The following is a 15,256-nucleotide window of genomic DNA, read 5'->3' on the forward strand; positions in this document are numbered from 1 at the left end:
ACTGTGCCGGCTGGCTTCTGAGGTCCGGAAAGCAACCTTGGAGAGGGGGGAAAGGGGGCGTTCTGGTGGACAGGGAGGGGAGGTGACAAACTATCCCCCTCTGAAGTACCATTGCTGGACTGGCAAAAAAGACTAGTTAAAAATGGAGGGCAGGAGGGCAGGAAGGTGACGATTACCTCCACCACTCCTCCTGCCCTTCGTTGGATAATCGGAAGCCTCCAAGTTCAGGGGCTTCTGAACATTGAGGGTGCAACCCATAAGATTGCACTCTTAGGCTGTAATCGATTATCTGAATTGAATTCAGTGGGATGCATTTCTGAGTAGATATGTATAGGATGCTGGTGTTAGGCTGTAATCCTATGGATATGTACCCGAAGGGAAGCCCAGTTGAACACACTGGACTTCATTCCTGGTAAACATTTTTTTTTTAATTTGATGGATTGTTAAATTTATATCCTATGGGTAAAAGCCCCATGGATTTCAATGGGAGAGATTTAAGCATGTGCTTAATTCTCGTATTAGAATCATGGAGGCATAAGGGTGTTTAACTTCAGCTGGATTGTATCCTTCTTTGATTAACCAAACATAGCCAGATTCAGCTGGCAGCCTGTGAGTTAAGAGCATAGGTGTTTGTTATTTTGAGTCTATTTTGGCCCTGTTTTGTTGCTCTAATATGGGATGAAAGAGACACTGTCCAAGATGGCCTTTGCTTTGGACAGTGAGTGGTAGCATTTGTTTCTTAAACTATAAGGACATGATCCAGATGCATTCAAATGCTTTTAAACTCTCATTGATTTCCACTGGAAAATGAAATACATTCTTCTTTTTTTCTTCCACTGAAATCAATCAGAATTTAAACATCCTTAACTTTGGTGGAATTATGGCTTCCAAGTTATTTCTCACTTTCGTCCACATTCAGTAAGATACTGTTGAGGTTTGGGAAATAAGCAAAATGTATTTCCGTTGAATCTGTTAGAAGGTAGTTAATCAATCAGTAATAAAGCCTTGAATTGATCAGTAGTCCCAATAGCAGAGTGGATAAAAATGGATGATTAAGGGTGCAATCCTATGAGTTGCACTCCTGATAGACAGAGGGCTCTGAGTTTGGAGCCTTCTGCATATTCTATGCCCTGCCGGCCAGGCAAGAGGAGGGCAGAGGCAATTTCACCTCCATTTAAAATGAAAAAAGCAGCTAGATGGATCTCTGAGCTTGTCTAGCCGACTTACCTTTTGGTGGCTTGGGGAGGGGACTGGAGAGCCCATAGGATATTGCGTATTACGCCTCTCCTCTCCTCTCCCCTCCCCTCCCCGCCCACCAATACACCCCCTTTTCTCCCTCTCCATCTTCTCTTAGCAGGTCAGGTCGCACTTGTGATCTTGTAAGAGAAACTTTCAGTGGCAAGTGGGAGTGAGAGACAGAAGATCCACGATCAGATCTCCTAGTCCTCACTCATAGATCTGTCTACGGGTGCAGAGGATGAGATCCCCAACATCCTATGGTACCCCAGATGCTGTCTAAGGGCCATAAGATTGCTTTTTAGGGTTCAATCCTATGCATTGACAGAAAGAAGTCCTACAATTCCCAGCATGCCCCAACCAGCATGGCTGGCTGGAGGGGTGCTGGGAGTTGTAGGATTTTTTTTTTCTGTTTAAACATGCATAGGATTGCACATTAAGGGTGCATTCCTATGTATGTTTAGACAGAGAAAAGCCCTACAACTTGCTGGCTGGGGAATGCTGGGAGTGCTTTTTGTCTGTCTAAACATACATAGGATTGCGCCCTTACTAAACTAAGCTGGCTTCAATTTTTAAAAAATTGAAATAAGATTTTAAAAAATTAAATTAAAAAATGGGGTTTTAAAAAATTGTAAATATCAAGTTTCTCTTTAGAGAACAGATAAATCTGTTAATGGCAGTTTTCCCTATTATTTATTTATTTATTTATTAACTGATATTTATGAATCATTCACATTAAAAATAAATTGAAGCAGAAAGGAGCAACACTAGAAAAAAGAGAAGACAACATTGTCCGGAGTTCGGGTCCCCATATTTCCATCCTTAGGTTGCAATCCTATGCATGTTGAGACAGAAAAAAAGTCCTACAACTCCCAGCATTCCCCAGCAGGACGTTTTCCTGTCTAAACATGCATAGGATGCCACTGTTAATCTCTCAACCTGTCATAGGTGCTGGTCATAGGGAAGACCCTTATGGGAGTATTTTAAAGACATTCCTTCTATAGGTTAAAGGGTGGGAAAGGAAAGCCTGCAAAATGTATACAGTGCAACAAAGTGATAGAAAACCTGGTTGTGAGAATGAAACAACAGTGTCAATAACAATGCATTCCTGTTGGAATTTAATGTAGCTGAATGGCCAAATCTGCAACGTTGTTTAGGAAATATGTAAAGAAGTATCACTGGGAAATTTGATTTAAATTGTTTATGGGCCCAGCAATCCTATGGTTTCTTTGATGCCATTTGAGACGCTATAGGATGGTGCAGATTCTTTGGCTCCCTGCCCCCTACCCACCCCTTGCAGCGGCCGGAAAAAGCACTGAAGCAGCTCCTCTTCTAAGGTTGCAACAGCAACCTTGGGAGAAGCTGGCTGGGGAATGCTGGGAATTGTAGGATTTTTTTCTGTCTAAACATGCACAGGATTGCATCCTTAATAACATAACTGGAGGAGCAGGAGGCTGTAAAAGCCTTTGTCCTCCTCTCGCCTTGCCTGGCTCTCATTGGCGGATCGGGGTCCTCCGTCTATCGAGAGGGCAATCCTTAGCACTAAATTGGCCTTTTTTCTGGCCAGTTTAGATCAATGATTTAAAAGAAACCATTGATTTAAATTGCCTTGATTTCAATCAAACCACCCTTCCAAATAATAAAAAGATAGGTTACTGAAGTTAGGTGAATTGCTTTAATATTTATTATACATGTGGATGTATATGGGACATACACGTCCCATATATAATGCCAAGGTAAGTGTGAAGCAGCACAACAGCAAAGCAACCAGAAGGCTCTGAATCCACTGTGGATGCGGTCAGTCTGAAGGTAAAATGTATAAGAAAGAAAGAGTAATTTCAAAATATGTTTAGAGCTAAATGTTTCAGCATCTACCCTCATTAGTAGCTGTGATGTTAAAGAGATACCAAGAGTGGAATCTTCATCTTCCAGCATATCAAACTGCCTCTCAGTATCACAGGTATTGATGAGGGCGGAAACTGAAGTGTCGCTCTAAATATATTTCCAAATTACTCTGTTGTAACTTTCCTATATTTATTTATTCATTACATTTTCATACCGCCCAATAGCCTCTAGGTGGTTCACAACAAGTAAAACCATAAAATACAATATAAAATTTTAAAAGTTTAGAACTACAATCTAAAAATAAAAATAACCAAACAGAAGCTACCAGCAGTGCAAAAATTTAAAATATAATACCAGATATAAAAGAAACTGAAAAACTAAAATGCCTGGGAGAATATAAGGTCTTCTTCACCTGGCGCCCAAACCAGCACAATGTAGGCGCCAAGTGAACTCTGGGAAGCTCATTCCACAACCAGGGTGTCACAGCAGAAAAGGTCCTCTTCTTAGTAGCTACCCACCTCACTTCCTTTGGTAGGGGATCCTGGAGAAGGAACACTAAACCTGATATCTGTATCTATATCTATCTATATCATACCTATACATATTATAGCCTTGTTTTTCATGTGCTTAAGAAGTACCATAACATATTGACAATATTTGCTATGATTTATTTCGATTTCTAAAAATCTATTCAGAATTGACTCTTTTTATTCCTTTTGAGACATGATCTTATCCTTGTTTTACTCAGAAGTACATTCTGCTGAGTTCAATGGGACTTGCAGCCAAGTCAGGGATAGACGGATCACTTTCTTTCCAGCCCACGTCAGTTTTGCATGCATTCACTCATAAGCTGTCCCATGTCCACATTAATCTGAACATTTTAAATATCTGCACAAAACTTTGCATTTAAATACATTCTTAGATAATGTCTTATTTTCAAATGTATTTGCTCTAAAATAACAATTTCTAAACATATTCTCTCTGAAAAGATGCATTTCTAAATGTATTTTCTCTTAAAAAGCACATTTTAAAAATGCATTTAATTTTTTGTGTGTGCTGAGAACTGCATCAGAACATTTGGGAAATGTAAAAAGAAACCCTGATGGATAAGTGAATATTGATCCATACATTAGTTCAGGATAGGGATGCGGATTTCACAAAATCCAGAAATCCCTAGTCTGGGAGGGTGGGATGTAAAGCAGATTAGTTTATTTATTTAATTTTATTTATTTTAAAATTTTCTTGGCTGCCTTTCAGGGCAGAAGCTGTCCCAAGGTGGCTCACAGCAATAAAAGACATAAAAACATCTAAAATATTAGAAGTGATAAAAGCATAAACACAATAAAATAGCGATAAAAGCAACCATTATTCCAGTTCATACTGGAACTCACAAAGATTAATTTCCTCAAGCATCCTATACCCAAATAACAGTGCAATCCTGTTTTTTACTCAGAAGTAAGTCCTATTAAGTTCAATGGAGCTTTCTCCTGGTTAACTGTGTACAGGATAGGGATGGACAAATCTGTCAATTTCTGTTTCTCTCATTTTTCCAATCATTAAGTTTGGTTTGTCTCATTTCCAAACCAGCTGAGTTTTTCTTCCCCCCCCCCATTTCTCCTAACATGCACATTTTGTACACAATTATGCCTAATATGCATATCTTGCAAGCATCTTTCCCTAACATAATGCATTTTAACGTTATTTTCCTTAATATATGCATTTTTGTGTGCACTTCCCCTTATAGATGCATTTTTGTACACAATTTTTTTATTGAAGAACTCCATTACAAAATTCAAAGAAGTGTGCATTTTGAAGGATAACCGATGTTTGGTTTGTGTATAGGTTTGATGTCGGAGGAATCTGATTGGGAGGTGGAGTTTGACACGCTTCCCTTGGTTCCCCCCTTCCTGACTTTAGTCCATTTTCTGCATTGAGTCGGGCCGGTTCACAGATCTCCCATTTTTTTAAAATTTGTGCAAATAGAGATTCACACAAGTTGCAGCTGCAATTTGTGCAAATTGCGCAAATTGCAGCTGAAATTTGTACAAATTACACAAATCTCTATTTGCGCAATTTGTACAAATTACACAAATCTCTATTTGCGCAAATTAAAAAAAATACACAAAACATTCCTGGATTTCAGGGAAAACCTGTGGCTCAGCCTGCAAATGTGAGCTGAGTCAAGCACACAGGGGAACTCCATCAAGCTGAAAAAGAAACAGATTTCCCAGCAACGGAGATCCCTAGGTTTGAAAGTGTGAAATTAGGTAGGTTCATCTTAAAATGGGAACTGAATGAATTTCTACCCTACCCATAGTATAGGATTGCAGCCCAAGTGTGCATAGGATAGCAACCTGAGGCTTGCCCAAGAGATCTTGTTTGGTGAGTTGTGCTCTCCCATGTTAACTAGAGCTGGGTGCATGTTTGATACTGTGAAACGCTGGCCCTGATAGGTTGTGTCAGTTATTCTAAACTCAACCCTTCTTGGTTGTTGGGCATTTCTAGGTGGTAGCCCTTGGAGACGTGCCTGACGGGACTGTGGTAACAGTCATGGCTGGCAATGATGAAAACTATTCCGCCGAGCTCCGGAATGCCTCTGCAGTGATGAAAAATCAAGTGGCCAGGTTTAACGACCTTCGCTTTGTTGGACGGAGTGGCCGAGGTAAGAGGATCAGAGATGAATGGAGAAGCAGTGGGATCAGAGAGCACTTGGAAAGAGGATGAGATCGTTTCATGGAGGATAGGCCTCTCAATGGCTAACTAATGGCTATGTACAAACAGCAGACTCATTCCCAAGTGTAGGTCCTTCTGTAGCCGAAACGGCTCCATCCATGCACAAGAGATATCAGCAAGTTTTACGAGACCCAGAGGAGGGGCGGGGGGAGGATTTATAAAAAATATTTTCAGGCTGCTGCTGTTAAGGGTGGAAACTTCTAAGGTACAAAAGTACAAAAGAACCCAATTGTACTTATAGAAGTACAAAATAATCTGGGGGGGGGGGAGACCCTAAAGAGCAAAACAAAACAAAACAAAAAAAACCCAAAGACCCCAAACCAAACAACTGAATGAGGACTGAGTATGCTAGTGGGTACAGAATGCTACCTGACTGTTGGGGGCAGGGAACTGAATATTCAGGAAGAAGGTCTGGCTGGAACACTGAACAGGAGCATTCAATGCTGTGATGTTTTAGCTAAATTAATGTTCAAAAATATTATGGGAAATTGCTTGCAAAAATGCACATATTGGGCAAAAATGCATGAAAAATGCATATATTAGGCAAAAATGTATACCAAATGGTTATATTAGGCATAAATAAGTACAAAAATGCATATATTAGGAAAAATGCACCAAAAAAATGTATACACATTTTCATACTGATTTTTTTAGAAAATGGAATTGGAGAAATGTGACCCCCAAAAAATGAGAAACTGAGAAAAACTGAAATGAAGAGATTTCTCCATCCTTAGTTGCGCTCCACTAAGTAGCCCACCAATCACATGGGTGGGGGGGGATGACTGATGCTTGACAACCCTCCTGCTTTTGAAATCCCAGGTGGACAGCAAAAACATGAGGTTTATTGTACTGCATTTGGTGGGCTGCATTTGGCTTTGTAGGACACAGTCTGTGCAGTCCTAGCCTTGAAACACCACTTTTGAGTTTTCCCCTCCCTCAGTTCACTCTGCCCATGTTCATAGGGCTTTCTTCTTTATCTTTTCGTTATTCAAGGCTGAGATTCAGCATTTTAAAGGGCTTCCAGGGCTGAGCTCTTCCTCAGATGAAGCCCTAGAAGGAGATGTTCATAGAGGTAGGGCTGCTGCTCTCCCCTCCCCTGACAGTCATTCTGTGCCAGTGGCCTGGCAGCCAGAAATTCAACAGGTCCAGACTTCTGTTGCATGTCGGGCGATGCAGAGATTCAGGGGTAATGCAGCAGCTATTGATTTGTCTGGCATGTTGTGGAACTGCCAAGGGTCTCTGCTTCTGTTGCGGGGGGGCGGGGGCGGGGGAGTGGCAAATGCAAGTGGAGGGGAGATTCAATGAAGGAACGCCACTGAGCTGTCAAGCAAAGTGGCTAGATTTGAGCAAGTCACTGTCTCTCTGGCTAAGCTACCTCACAGAGCTGCTGCTTTGGAGACCAAACTGCGCATTACAACGGAGATCTGTCATAGATATCTGACATTTTAAAAAATGTGTTGGGGAGCGGGGGGGGGGGAGTTTTGCAAAGCAGTGAATGGGTGCACAGTGAGGGTGTTCAACCCTCTCCGTGTCGTTCTCTCAATCAAAATCATGATTTGTTACATTGGGGGCAAATATATTCTTATTTAACTTCTGTAAACAGCACAGAGAGCTTTGGCTATGGGGTGATATAGAAATGTAAATAACAACAACAACATTCTAACTGGGAAAATGGCATAGGGTAAGGAGGTTAAAAATATCCTTCTTCCAGTGCCACTGCTGTGTTCAAAGTGGCAGCCCCCAGTTCATCCGTTTCAGTTAAAATTAAAATTAAAATGGGATCACAGAATTCTAAGAACATAAGAAAAGCCGTACTGGATCAGAGCAAAGGCATATCTAGTCCACCAGTCTGTTCCTACAATGGCCAACCAGATGCTCCAATGGGAAAGCCACAAGCAGGACATGAGAACAATTTAGCACCTTCCCTCTCGTGTTCCCACAGCAACTGGTTTGAGAGGCATACTCCTTGTGATCCTGGAGGTAGCATATAGCCATCAGGACTAGTAGCCATTGATAGGCTTCTCCTCCAGGAATTTGACTAATCCTCTTTTAAAGCCGTCCAAGTTGGAGGCCATCACTACTCTAACTTGTGGTAGCGAATGCTATAGTTTAACTTGTCCTATGTAATGCTGTTACTGTTACCCATCTCTGATATATATATGGGGCCTAGTTTTTCTCCTTTCAGATTAAAATAGGAGCCACATTCACTGTCCATTTAAAAAGACATGTATGTATTATAGGGATGGATGAATCTATCAGTATCAATTTCTCTGTTTTTCAGTTTTCCCATTTTCAGTTTGGTTTATCCTGAACTTTGTGAATTATTTTAAGTTTGCATGAAAATTCATAGGTATTTTTGCACACATATCTCCTAATATACACATTTTTGTATGCAATTTTGCCTAATATACACATATTTTGCAAGCCATTTGCCTTATACCATGCATTTTAAGGTTATTTTCGCCAATATACACATTTCTGTATGCACATTCCCCTCATATATGCATGTTTGTGCACATTTTTCAATTGGAGAACTCCATTGCAAAATTCAGAGAAGTGTGAATTTCAAAATTCACAATTGGCTTAAGCAATGTGCGGGTTTTGCCTTCCCCATAGTAATGGTTAGTATAGCTTTTGTACGTTGTGGTATTGTTTTGTATTTTAGTATTATTTTTACCCACCTTGAACAGTCAGGAAAAGAGGGATATAAATTTGTTAAGTAAATTATAAGTATTGAATAATATTCCTGATCTATGTTGGTTTTAAACATGTTCTCCTATAAGCTCCTATAAGAGAGCTTCAGCTATTGGGCAGTATAGAAATGAAATGAAATGAATGAATGAATGAATGAATGAATAAACAAACAAACAAACAAACAAATAAATAAATAAATAAATAAGTCCATTTTGTCTTGTTTACATATTAATCTGCCCCCTGCATTTAAAAAAAAATAAAAAATTGGTATAAACTATTCCTAATATAATGCATTTTTAACATTATTTTCATGAATATACACATTTTTGTGTGCACATCACCCTCAGTTATGCAAGTTTGTGCACATCTTTCAACTGGAGAATTCCACTGCAAAATTTGGAGAAGTGCGAATTTCAAATGACAACTGAGTTTGTTTGCATATTGGCTCAAACACACCCAGTTAATATTACCCCTGGTATGTTGCCTTCCCTTTTGCCCAAATGTTATGCAAGCCTGTGTCATCTTTTGTCCCCCTTTTTGGTGATGTGTTTCCTTTGGTTCTGCCTGTACCCAGAGACTGGTAACTGCCCAGCACGTGTGTGTGCAAGATGGTGGTATGTAGCGTAGGTGGGACCTTAGAACCTAGGCAAGTTTCAAGAGCCATTAAAACGGTTTGAATGTTTTCTTTTTCAAGCAGCACCAGCCCACTTCAAATGTCACATCTGCATAGAATTAGTGCATGGAGCATAATTGATGCAACTAACCTCTGCACATTCATAGGCAGCTACTTTACACTGAGTTAGAACCTTTGTAAGGGTTGCCATTTATGAAGCGTCCAAAAACTTGGACAAAAGAGGATACAAATTTGTACATGCTAATTAATAGGTATAGATGCAAATTTTAAAAATATGATTATAATTTAAATAGAATTTTTTATTTATGTATGTATGTATGTATTTATTTAATTTATTTCATTTCTATACCGCCCAATAGCCAAAGCCCTCTGGGCAGTTCACAAAAATTAAAACCACGAAGCACGGCATAAAAACAACAACAACATTGAAACACAGCACATCTCACTATAGTGTGGAACTCTGTGACCAGGTGAGCTGTGCACCTGCCTGTTCTGACAGCTGTCCAGGTGCCACCTATGGATGGGCTGCAGTTCTGGTGGTCTCTTATCTTTAAACCAGAATGAGACAGGACAGCCCTTCCCGTGGAGGACACAGGGCCACCTCATTGTCTGACTAGCTCAGTATTGTCCACACTAGGAGTAGGCAACGTGGTGCCCACGGGTGCCAGTGCACGCCTGGGCACCTTTCTTGGTGCTCAGCAAGGCACTCTACCCCTCCCATGTTTAAAAAATAATTAACACCTTTTCTTACCAGCAGCTGCGAAACAGGTTTCTGTTGATAGTGAAAACTGTGGGCTCAAAGCAGGTGTTTACTGGGGCCGGTTACTTCTCCTTTGTCATGCCTCCCTTGGCAGCCATTCCATCATGGCGCCCTGGACAGTTTCCCAAATGTGCCCATAGCCCCAGAAGGCTGCCTATCCCTACTCTACACTGATGAGCAGCAGCCCTCCACGGTTTCAGACAGGGGGCTTTCCCAGCCCCATTGAGCCTGGAACCCTTTGCAGGCCAAGCAGGTGCTCTGCATCATGGACAGCAGAGGACGCAGTGGAGTGAATCCACTCTGCATTTCAGTCAGCACCAGTCAGAGCTCTAAAGGGGCCATCCAAGGTGCTCCGCACCCTTAGAGTTCTGACTGAAACTCGGAGCGGATTCACCGCCCACTCGCATCAGAGCCACCAGCCTCCACTGGGTGCAGCTCGGCAATTTTACACCCTGGACGTAATGGTCTTGCAGGGGGCCCTTTAAACAGCCATGAGTATTCCTTTCATTGTGAAGCACATAACTAACGTTTCTCTTCTCCCCCCAGTCCCCACGTCACTGCCATTCCATGTTTTACAACTGCTTCTGCATTACTGTTATGGTAAAGTGCGGGGGGGGGGGGACACAACACCCCATTTGTCAACCCTGGATCTGTTTTGTTTTTTAAGATGCTCTGAGCTTGCACAGCTTCGCATTTTAAGCTCACTTCAATCATAGCACTACAAGGAAAAGATGGAGTTTGCTTCTGCGGCCCTGATGCTAAACGCATTCCCTGGATTAATATGTTTTTACAAGTAACAATAGTAAAATGACCATTTATAAGCATGTACATGCCTAGCCAAACACCCTTGACTCTATAATGTTCTTATAAATAAGAAGAAAGAAATTATGTTGCAGGAACCAGCATCAGCCCAAGAGACCCGTGTTTGCTGCTGCCCCCATCACCTACTGCTCTCTGGGTGGTCATGGGAAGGGGGCGCTATGAGAGCCTGGACTTTGGCCTGGAGGTCCAGCCTTAGCCACACCACTGCCACTGAGCTATGCAGCCAGTGCCAGTGCCATGTTTTGGAGAGCCTTGGGCAAGACACCCTCCACGGGCCCCCTCCCTCAGTGAGCCTCCCTTCTCACTGCCATTGTCACCAGCTGCTCTCGCTCCCCATCCTCTTCCTCATCCTTGTTTCCTTGCCTGACATGCAAAGAGCCAGGGAGCAAGGAGGTCGAGGCATCTCCTGCTCCTTCTTCTCACCACCACTGTTGTCTGGGCTACAGTGAGAAGCAGGTGAACAAGCAGGTGTCAAGGGTGACGTGGAGGAGGAAGTCCAGGGAGCTCTTGTCAGTGGGCCCCTGGTGGGGTGTGGGCCCTTGGTAGCTGCCTGGCCATGCCTCCCCTTGATGCTGGGCCTTTCACATCCCTTCATCAGAACCTCTGTGCAGCACTTCTACATGTAATCTAGATGCGGGGCTATGGCCAAACAAAGTTCCACATACAGGCCCTGTAGAGACGTTCTGACTAGGGATGGGTGAGAAATTTGTTCCGCTTGTATTTCAGTGCCAGCTTACCAGATTCATACTTCCTGAACCGAAACATGAGAACATAAGAAGAGCCCTGCTGGATCAGACCAAAGGTCCATCTAGTCCAGCATTCTGTTCACACAGTGGACAGCAACTGTTGACCAGGAAACCACAAGCAGGACATGAACCAGAACCCAATTGCCACTGAAATCTGTACATTTGTGAAATTTGTGAAGCGGTTCACAAAAAAAAAGCTAAAAGAAGGTGTATATTAAACAATGCACAACAATGTATATATTTCCAAAAATGCACACAAAAATATATTTATTTTTTTAATGTTCACAGAAATGTATATATTTGCAAAAGTGAGCATAAAAATGCTCTCCTTAATTGGGATTTGGGGAGTTCATGCATTTCAAAAGTGTGCATGAAATGCATACATATGGGGAGCATGTGTACAAAACTAGATTAAAAAAAAAAGTACACAAAAACACGTATGAATTCTTGCATGGACTTTTTTTAAAAATTGCAGTCTGGTGCCAAACCAGGAAAGAAAGAAAGTAGCAGTGAAAAAATAAGAACCTGAGTGAAGCTGAGTGTGACAGATTCACCCATCCCTGTTTCAAACCCAAGATCTCATGCACCTGAAGATAAAAGGCTTTCTACTAACTTCCACCACAGGCTTTCACCAAGAATCCCCATTGGAACTTGAAATCAAACTCCTCACGTGCTACCCAAAGACTCCAGACTACTGTAATTTCTTAGCCCAGACATGGAGACCCGAGTAAGGGGCTTCCTAATGAATTCAAGAGTCAGGTTGGGATTGAGCTCTGTTCAGCTTAGAAATTTGTATAAGGATGGAAAAAAGGAAGGGGGGCAGGGAGCAAATAATTGAGTACAGAAATGAAAGCTTAATTCATAAAAGCAAAACATTTTCCATTCATCAACCTGCAAGCAGTTAAGTTGGGGGAGGCGGGGAGGGGTGAAAGAAGGCCTGCCTGCCTGCCACTTGGGAAAGGAGCCAACAGGAAAGCGGAAATGCACGAAAGAATGTAAACTATTTGGGTTTCATAGAGAGCAACAAGTAAACAGTTATTACACGCAAATCATTCTTAAGATCACTCGGCCTTAATGTCAAGAAGCCAAAAACTCTCTGACGGTTTGCATGTATACAATAAGAAAGGCTGGTGAGAGGCTGGCTATGCGATAGCCCTTTGTGGAAGGAGCCCCTGCTAAAAACACCGTAAGGTCAGCATTGGCACAGCTCATGTGACATATCTGTGTAGAAGCAACATGGGAAGGGGAGGAGGGGGATCCCATCCATTGGCACTCTGCACAACCCTAGGAACTAGGAAGGGGCAAATCTGTCAAGTTCAATTTCACTCAGATTCTCAGTTTTCCAGTTCTGTGTTTATACCATCCTAATTCCTCATTGGATTACTTTTTTTTTTTTTTTAGTTTGCACAACAATTTGTATAAATTTTGGTGTACTTTTGAAAAAAAAATCTCATCTTTGTGCACATTCCCCAAATGCATACATTTTTGCATGTACTTTGAAATGGAGGCATTGTTCCCCATTGAATGAAGCATTCTGCACTCATTTTTGCAAAACATACACATCTTTATGAGCATTTTTGGAGGAAATATATGAATTTTGTGCATGTTTTAAAAATAATTGCACATTTTTTGCAATCTGCACTGGAAACTTGGGAATTGTATGGATTTCAGCAGCAACCTGCATTTCAGGTCATGTTTAGGTTTGAGAAGTGTAAATTTGGTAAGTTTGCACTGAAATGCGAACCAAATGCACATCTTACCCATCTCCAGTCTAACATCAGCATGCTAAAAGACCTGAATCCTGTCACTGTAAAATCATTCCATATGTGGGACAGATTTCTCTAAAATCCTATACATGTTAGTGCTAGTGTTTGCAATTAACAGAACCAAGTGATAACATTCTTTTTCCTGGATGGCACCATTTCAGGTTGGATGTATATACAGTATATGTGTGTATCAGGGAGGGCAGGGAGCTGCATGTTTGAACGGTCGTGCACACATGCGCTCTTTCTCTCACACAATCAATCTCTCTGCATGTAGAAATCTAGCCTGTCAGAGAGAAGTGTTTAGCCTAATGTTTCCTTTCAGGAGCTACTTTTCTGTGTGCAAGGAACAGGGGGAACATCGAAAGATGCTATATTGTGCCATTAACAGCATAGAGCATAGAGCAGGAGGAAACTGCTTCACCTGCTTAATGTCAGAAGAACGCTCAGCAGCTCCTAAGGGCACAGGAGGAGGAGGAGTTTAAAAAGCTGGCACAACCAGACCACTAGGGTGCTCCCACCTGCATTATTCAACAAGACAAAAAAAAGTCCTTAATTTCTAAAGGGAAAGCCTTGAACCCCAGTCAGGGCTGGCTTGAGACATTCTGCTGCCTGAGGTAGGGCAGCAAATAGCACCCACCACCACCACAAGTCAAGGCATAGAGTCCCCAAGGCTGGCCAAATTAGTTTGGCACCCGAGGGAGAAAATCCCATAAAATGCCTCTCCCCCTCCCCAGCAGTAAAAATAAATAAAATACAGTAATAACAAATTAAAATAACTAATGGTTGGCTGACCTTTCATGGCACTCAAAATCAGTTGCCTGAGACAGACATCTCAGTCTGCCTGATGGTAGGGCCAACCCAGAGCCAATCTGTAAGCCTTTCCCTCGGCCCTGTTAATATAAGGGTGCTCTGTGGTTACTTAGTCATAAGGGAAGACCCTCTGCGCACCCTTATTCTGGTGTTGAATTCTGGTGTTCAAAGTGAGCTCTGAGTCTATATCTGGTGAACTCCAGACTAAATTTGGGCCTAATCAGACATGGCAGCATACTGTTGCTGTCACCCGAAGTAATTGGCGCCAGGGTGTCTGCTGGATACAACTGGTCACCAAGGTGAAACTGGGTTATGTTTTACCAACCATCTTAGATGCAAGAAGAACGAGGCTTATCAGCCATTGCCTTTGTTCAGCCGTGATCCATAGCCCGCAGTCTACTGATGCTATCAGTGTGCCTCCAACGGGCTCTGGTTTGCGTATCTAGTCAACAAAGGAAGCTGTGGTTTTGTGGTTCGAAAACTGGGCTTCCAAGACCTCAGTTCCCTTCCAAACTCTCCTGGGTTCTGCTTCCTGTTCTGGAGGCAGCGACCATTGCCCGATGGCTCCCAGCTGCTCCACACATGACGACTCTTTGGGTCTACAAGAAAGGTGTACATCTGAATGAGACGAAGGAGGCATGTAGCAAAGACGAGTCTTGTAGTGGTGGACTAGTCAGGGAGCTGGAATTAGCCGCAGCTCCCTGTCGAGTGGGGAGGAGCTGCTATCCCCTAGTTGTAGAGCACCAGTCATGTAGCAAGTGATGGGGAAAACGCTCTCTGTCTGAGAACATGGCAATGTGCTGCCAGTCAGCTCAGGCAATATTGGACTAGATGGACAAATAACCTGGCATTGTAAAAGGCAGCTTCTTACCTATGGGTGTAAAGTTGGGTTTGCTACCATATGATGGGCAAAGAATGATTCTTAGAAAAAAAAATTGAGAAGCTACAAGGAGAAACCAGGCTTCCGCCATGTGATGTCCTCCGGATGTGCTAGACTACAACTCTGTTCATCCTTATTTATTATTCTGAATATGTAGAGTAGTCCTATTGCTGTTTAGGGCAGGGCAGGGCCAGCCCTACCATTAGGTAGAGTGAGGCAGTTGCCTCAAGCGGCAGATACTGGGAGGCTCAGCAACGTGTTGGAGGAGAGTGCTGTGTGCCATGCAGCCTTCCCTGAGCCCCCTAAGCTGGCCTTCTGCTTTCAGGTGCA

At 42.4% G+C, this 15,256-nt stretch overlaps 1 protein-coding gene across 1 annotated transcript in view; it reads left to right on the forward strand.

The window, feature by feature from the left end:
* The window catches only part of RUNX3 (RUNX family transcription factor 3), a 199,252-nt gene that overhangs the window by 93,970 nt on the left and 90,026 nt on the right, over positions 1-15,256 (forward strand). Inside the window, exon 4 of the mRNA XM_084815882.1 lies at positions 5,587-5,743. Within this exon, the coding sequence (XP_084672008.1) occupies positions 5,587-5,743 (157 nt within the window). The remainder of the gene's footprint in view (positions 1-5,586; positions 5,744-15,256) is intronic.

The sequence above is a fragment of the Heloderma suspectum genome, chromosome 10 (assembly GCF_057233095.1).
Source record: "Heloderma suspectum isolate Gila_16-S chromosome 10, 16-S_ref, whole genome shotgun sequence".
Taxonomy (NCBI): domain Eukaryota; kingdom Metazoa; phylum Chordata; class Lepidosauria; order Squamata; family Helodermatidae; genus Heloderma; species Heloderma suspectum.